The 6,964-nt window shown below is 56.6% G+C and overlaps 2 protein-coding genes across 2 annotated transcripts; both read right to left on the bottom strand.

The window, feature by feature from the left end:
* Positions 1–859: 859 nt before the first annotated feature.
* On the bottom strand, positions 860–3,371 carry LOC112989581 (4-galactosyl-N-acetylglucosaminide 3-alpha-L-fucosyltransferase FUT6). Its single transcript, XM_026110845.2, has one exon. The coding sequence runs from the start codon at positions 2,122–2,124 to the stop codon at positions 1,042–1,044; it is 1,083 nt and encodes a 360-aa protein (XP_025966630.2). The 5' UTR covers positions 2,125–3,371; the 3' UTR covers positions 860–1,041.
* A 505-nt stretch (positions 3,372–3,876) lies between these two features.
* LOC112989580 (4-galactosyl-N-acetylglucosaminide 3-alpha-L-fucosyltransferase FUT6-like) lies at positions 3,877–6,538 on the bottom strand. The gene is made up of 2 exons (XM_026110844.2): positions 6,337–6,538; positions 3,877–5,754 (listed from the first exon to the last, which is right to left on the bottom strand). Exons 1-2 carry the CDS (start codon positions 6,380–6,382, stop codon positions 4,658–4,660), a joined length of 1,143 nt encoding a protein of 380 aa, XP_025966629.2. The 5' UTR covers positions 6,383–6,538; the 3' UTR covers positions 3,877–4,657.
* Between the last annotated feature and the right edge of the window lie 426 nt (positions 6,539–6,964).

The raw sequence follows: 6,964 nt of genomic DNA on the forward strand, positions 1-6,964 counted from the left end.
CCGCTGCGTTTGCACCGACCGGCATTACGTTTCGGGAGGAAGGAGAATAAAGATGAATTATTTTTTTCATCCTAGCCGAGGCTTCTAGCTTTGTATTGAAGGAGAAGCTGTAGGATATCAGCTGTGGGATATTTTGCACCTGCGGTGCAAGATTGAGGCTTTCTGCCTTGCTGCAGGACCAAAGACGGCCACTTGTTGCCCTGCACAGAGCCAAGCTAATTAAATCTCTTTAATTACATCGCAGTGTGGTGATTTGTCACACCATTTACTTTGCTAGGTGATAACATTCATTCGTTGCCAGCGCTTGAGGCATTTATTGAGGGGAATTTCAGGTGCCCGAGGCACGTTTCTCTCCGGAGGACGTGGCCGTTCCCAGGTCTTTCCTGGCTCTCCCACGGTGCTGCCGTTTTGGGCCAGCTTCCCCAGTTGGAGATGCTATAGGCTGGGGACTTTCCAGGTTGTTTTCAGAGCTGGCTCTGTCCTTCCCCCGTGGCAGGCGGCCTCCACGCCGCAGGGCCCGGGCACCCTGCCCGAGAAAGGGAGCCAAAGACGCGGAAATTGGGGGCACGACAGCAAAAAAAAAGGGGGGGGAAATTGCAGGGCACAACAGATGAAGAAGGGAAAGGTGGCAGACAGAAGGCCAAAGGAGTGAAAAGGTAAAGGCCACCTCAAGGGCCACCACCCAGCAGCATCCGCCCCCGGGGCTCCCGAAGGTGCCCGTGGAAGGAAGGCACGGCCGGAGCCATGACGAGGAGCACCACCGGGGCGGCTCTTGGAGGGGTTGGGTTGACGCTCGTATTCCCGAGACTTTGCTTCCCGAGCGCGAGCACACGGGTTGGTCAAAGGAAAGAGATCCAAGGCAGGAACCAAACTGCCTGTTTATTAGGCTATTTAGTGCTCAAGGTGAACTCCAAAAACATCATCACCAAGACAGAGCGAAAGGAAAGCAAACGCAATGCAGCAAAGGGAGCGTCTCACCACGAATCAGAGCCCGAGGCTGACCCCGGTGGAGGCGATGAACACAAACCCAACGGGGCAGAGCTACACAAACCATGTGGACAGGTCCCGCACCACCTGGTACCGGGCCTCCATCATCTGCAGGACCTGGCAGGCCCGGCAGAGGTGGGCGGCCCAGCCGGACCTACTCATGGGCTTCAGCCATTGCCGCCACTGGAAGTAGCGCTGGTATCTCGCAGCATCCTCACTCAGCTCCTGGAGGTACCGTGCCAGGTCCCGGGCGCTAGTGAAGTCGTCAACATGGATGAAGGCGTCGGGGGGCAGAAAACGCTCATAGTTGGCCCGGGGTGGCCCAAGGACGATGGGGACGGTGCCACTGGACAAGGCGTTCCTCCAGACCTTCTCAGTGATGTAGTCTTCATGCTGTGAGTTCTCAAAGGCCAAGTAGAACTTGTACCGGGCCACGGTGGACAGGAGCTGGTCCTGGGCCAGGGGCTGGTGGTGCTGCCCGTAGACATCCACGGCGATGTGCCGCTTCAGCTCCTGGTAGTACTTGACTCGGTGCGAATTTGCCTGCCAGTTGCTGACCACCCAGGCCACCAGCTTGGCCTTGGGTGGGATGCTGAAGGGTTGGGGCTGGCTGAGGAGCTGCAGCTCCCCGTAGGGGCTGAAGATGTCCGAGTCCCTCCGGTAGGACATGGTCAGGTTGAAGAGGTTGTCCATGGCGCCCAGGTTGGCCGAGTGACTGGGCGACTCCAGGTTGAACCAGATCCAGCGCTGCGAGGGTGCCCGTGGGCCCTGGGGCAGCCGCTCGGGGCCGGCACAGACGCCCCTGTGGTGCACGATGATGGCGTCGGCCACCGCGTGCCAGCTGTGGTTGGTGGTGAAGCGGCAGTCGGGGAGGCCAGGGAGCACCGAGCACTTCCGCGGCCTGAAGCGCTCTCCCGGGGGCCAGGTCCACAGCACCACCAGCAGCGGGGGCCGTGCCCGCCCCGGCACCGTGGCAGTGGTGGTGGTGGTGGGCCCTGGCGTGGCCCGGCTCACCTCCGGGCCCGGCCCGCGGTGCCACGCATAGGCCAGGAGGCAGAAGGCCGCGGTGAGGCCAGCGAGCAGGGCGACGAGGCAGCGGTGGCGGCGGCCTGGCGCCTTCCCCGGGGCGGGCTCCATGCGGGGCCGCCGGCAGGCCCCACAGCGCGGCGCCGGGCCTAGCAGCGCCCCAGCACCCGTCCCGCCCCCGCGCCACGTCCCCGCCCCAACAGCTGCTGCCTTACGCCCCCTCCCAACAGCTTAAAAACATATCTATCTGTCCCGGCCCACGTTACGGCACGGCGGTGGGGCATTAGGCCACAGTTTGTTCCTGGCACCTCCTCCCACGCCACCGCCGGAAAGCGGCAGCTCTGGGCGGCCTCCGTGCACGCACAACAGGGCCGCGGGAGCCGTTCTGGCGCCTTCGCGTTTGCTTTCCCCAAGGGGGAACCTCCCTTTTCCCGGCCGACGGCTTTCGCACGCCCGACATCGGGTGCGTGGTTGAGTCGCCTGCTCGGTTTCGGGGCAACGGCAGTGCTGGAGGCCAGCGTTCAAAGCTGATGTCTGCCCAGCGGCAGCCTCCAGCTGGGAGGATTTAGCCCACGGATGGGCATCCTTGCCCAAATCTTGGGGGAGCAGGGAAACACGTCCCCCCCAACTCCCCGCTGCTGCTCGTCAGCTGGGACTGTCCACAGCGCTGCAGAAAATCACTTCTCCCTAATTTATACCCAAATCAGCTCAAGCCGTCTTGCGCAAGGGCAGTGCGAGCACTCCTGTGGCTGCCGGGACAAGGTTAAAACCTTAACTCTCTCCAGCTGCTCTGCACTGCGGTGCTCAAGACGGGAGCAGCAGCAGCATTAGCTGGTGCATCGAGGGGTAATGGCTAACGGAGGAGAGACGCTAAGCCCCACGGGCCGGCAAGGCCAAGGGAGAGACGGGGACAATTATTCTGCAATAAAAAAAAAACCACTCATGCCCCACTAACGCGATGTGCTCTGTTGAAACAGCCAGCGAGTGGGCGGCCAGGGAAGACGGGGCACAATAGTTTACCTGGATTCCCAACGGTCCCTCAAAGGCTCCTCGAGAAACGGGGCACCCTCAGGAAGGTGCTGACTAGGGACGATGGGGGAGAGAGGGGAGGAAGCAGTGTTCAGATTTCAGCCTGGCCTTCGGCTTGTGCTGACCAACGTACTCAAGCGATGGGTGAAGCAGAGGGGAAAGAAAAGGAGGTTGTGGATGATGAAGGGGCTTACAGCTGTGAAGAAAGTCTTGCAGAGGGACCTTCTGCTGCCGAGCAACTGCGAGCGGAAATGCAGCAGGAATTCATCCTCAATATTTGTTAAACATTGCTGACGGAGAAGGCAATTGCGTATCTACATGCATTGCTGGACTTTGAGCTGATTTACCGCACAGAAACATCTTGGGGTTAGAATAGACCTATGAAAGCCTCAACTCAGGGCTCAGTAGTAGCTGGGGAAAAAATAAACAAAAATGACTGTCCGGAGCTGTAGGAAGGGAGCCCAGGAGGGCACCGCTGCCCCACGGTTCCCATGGGCCCCCTGGCTCCCAGCCCGGCAGGAGCACAGGGGAATGGGAGGTGTGGAAAGGCTGCACGGAGAAAACAACTCAGTGCAACAGGGCTCCTCAACCCTCAGAAGAAACAGTTTACAAGAATACAGGAGAAAGTTGAGTAAGAGCCAATCCTTCAGTGTGTTTTTGCAACACGAGGTCTAGAGGACACCCACCGAAGTCAGAAGTTGAGAGGTTCAGACACTGCGGGACGCCTTGCCACAGGGTGCTGTGTGCACTAAAACTTTACAGTGCTGTAAGGAGTGGCTGGGCAAACGGAAGAAAAAAATCCACAAAGGGCAATTAAAATGCAAAGACACCACCTCAGGGTTCAGTAAGTCACTGGAGAAGCTGAGGGAAAGTCAGCATAGTCGTGCAAGCCAACTGCTTCCAAAATGGGGGCTTGCTCCTTCCTCTTCCCTCCCTGTCCTTGCGCCCGTCAGCTGCTCTCACACCCTTCCTTGGATCGATGGTGTCTCACCAACCCAGCCAAAAGCCTTGCAAAACAAAGTGAAGAGTTTCCTGCCTCTTTAGCACCCTGCCACAGCACCCGGAAGATGGTCAGGGGAGGGCTGGAGGCAGAGCGAGGGCAGAAGTGGGATGGCGGGGCTGGGAGGTGAAGGAGGAAGGGTGGAGACTGGTCCTTCCAGCAGCAGGAGGTTGTCTCATGGTCCGGCCAACCCTTCCAGCCACAGCCTTGCAGAGTACAAAGTCCTTGGAGCAGGCTTATGTTACATATTCTTATTCCACCTACCCCTCCCAGCTATTTGTTTCTACTCTCCAGCGTATGGAGTGATCCAGAATTGTTTGCAGATTGGTGGTTAAAAAAAAAAGAAGAGCATTTTGCACTGAATTTCTCTGAAGGGCAGGCTGCAGCCTGCATAACTTGATCAACAACAGAAAAAAACCCAATGTACTACTCTGTCTGGTAGACTATTATCCCGTAAGACAAAGACATATGAACACCTAATTGCTTCCTTGTCCCTGTTGATTTCAAAGCTCCTATTGTCCCTCCATTTTCACCAAGTTCAATCATCCTGTGAAACTGCAACCCACCCCAAGGCCAACAAAATCAAAATGCAGCCAAGAGCTGAGCAAACAGCAGTTACACAAACCACTCGGACAGCTTCGGCACCACCTGGTACCGGGCCTCCATCGTCTGCAGGAACTGACAGGCTCTGCAGACGTGGATGGCCCAGCCGGACACAGAAATAGGCTTCAGCCATTGCCGCCACTGGAAGTAGCGCTGGTATCTCGCAGCATCCTCACTCAGCTCCTGGAGGTACCGTGCCAGGTCCCGGGCGCTAGTGAAGTCGTCAACATGGATGAAGGCGTCGGGGGGCAGAAAACGCTCATAGTTGGCCCGGGGTGGCCCGAGGACGATGGGGACGGTGCCACTGGACAAGGCGTTCCTCCAGACCTTCTCGGTGATGTAGTCTTCGTGCTGTGAGTTCTCAAAGGCCAAGTAGAACTTGTACCGGGCCACGGTGGACAGGAGCTGGTCCTGGGCCAGGGGCTGGTGGTGCTGCCCGTAGACATCCACGGCAATGTGCCGCTTCAGCTCCTGGTAGTACTTGACTCGGTGCGAATTTGCCTGCCAGTTGCTGACCACCCAGGCCACCAGCTTGGCCTTGGGTGGGATGCTGAAGGGTTGGGGCTGGCTGAGGAGCTGCAGTTTCCCGTAGGGGCTGAAGATGTCCGAGTCCCTCCGGTAGGACATGGTCAGGTTGAAGAGGTTGTCCATGGCGCCCAGGTTGGCCGAGTGACTGGGCGACTCCAGGTTGAACCAGATCCAGCGCTGGGACGGGATTCTGGTGGCCTGGGCCAGTTCCTTTGTGTTGCTAGACACATCCCTGTGATGCACAATCACAGCATTGGCCTTGTGGTACCAGCTGCGGTTGGTGGTGAAGTGACAGTCTGGCATGCTGTAGAGCTCTGAGCAACTTCTGAAATTAAAGCGCTGCCCAAAGGGCCAGGTCCACAGCAATATGGTCAGCTCATGCTTGCTCTTTGGTGGGGTGCTGGTATTTTCAGCAGGGGCTATTTGTGCAAAGGGATGGGAACTATTATGCTCTGGCTCAGGAGTCCCGAACTGACGAAAAGAAACAAAGAGACAGAAGCTGAATACAACGCTGAAGAGCATGAAGGTGAGGAGTTTCTTGCAGGAGGTCTTCTTCCCTTCCATCAGCTCCATAAGTGAATCTGCAAACACCACAGACAGGGCAGTGGGTCATGGGTGCACAGTGACCACAGCAGGGACGCGGCTCTGAATATACAGGGAGGTACGTACAGGGGTTTGAGGGACACCGGGAAGAGCTGAAGTACATTTACCACCAGCCTCCTCCCAGTTTGTGAGAGGAAAGGCCACCTCCTCAGGAGCTCCATACACAAGGTGCTTATAACACGCTCTTACCTACAGGGCACAGCAGCTGATCCAAAGACCCCAGACTTTCCTCCATCATCACCCACTGCCTTTTTTCATCAGCCCTTTTTGCTATCTGGTTTTGAGAAAAGCCACCACCCATTTCCCCGTGGAAATGCTGCAAACAGCCAGTTCAGAGTTCCTCACAACCATTCAATAACATGTTCAGTTATTTGGATACCTAAGCGAACAGCAGATGGATGTGATATGAAAACACAGAAAGAAGCAATGCCTGCCTGAGCTCAGAGGTGAGACCAGAGGCTTGCAGACCCTTCCTGCTTGCCCAAAACCTTCATCCCACAGCCCCACATAAGGTTCCTCATCCGATAGCTATCAAAAAAGAAAGGACTGTTGCAACCCACCTGCAGGTTTGGTCCTGATGAGAAAGCGCACTGTTGAGGGCAGCATGGAAGTGGATGACAAAAAAAGGAGAAGTGGAGAAGGGAGGAGAGCATAGATATGGGGAGGGATTGGTGGTGTGTTCCAGGTGTTTTTCCGTGTCCAAAGCTATGCGTGCCAATCAGCTACCACCATAAACATGTCATCCGATACGAAAGGCTGTAATACAGGCAGTACAGATTCCTTTTTGACAAATTGAGTCATCTAAAAGGAGCCATGGGCACACCTCAACATTGCGCTTGTGGTTATTGAGAGGCCAGCTGCATACGTACCACCCGGCTCCCTTTGCCAGTCTCAGTCCGTGGGATTTGTTTGTGACATACTTTCTTCTCCACTTCACTTTGCTCTGTTCAGGAAGGACGGGCAAAGCTGGCAGGGAGCGGAGGTGTAGGCACGAGGTCCAAGAGCTCCCCATCTGGCTAATGGAGTTAACAGCACAGCTCCCTCCATCCAAGTCTCCTCGGTGCCTCTTCAAGACCTCGGGCTATAACATAACATGGGACTGGTGACTTCAGAGATCACCTTGAGTTTCAGAGTAGATGAAAGCTTGAGCAAGTAGATGACAGCTTGAGCTGGGTGACCCCACCTTCG

The sequence above is a fragment of the Dromaius novaehollandiae genome, chromosome 25 (assembly GCF_036370855.1).
Source record: "Dromaius novaehollandiae isolate bDroNov1 chromosome 25, bDroNov1.hap1, whole genome shotgun sequence".
In the NCBI taxonomy this organism is placed as follows: Eukaryota; Metazoa; Chordata; class Aves; order Casuariiformes; family Dromaiidae; genus Dromaius; species Dromaius novaehollandiae.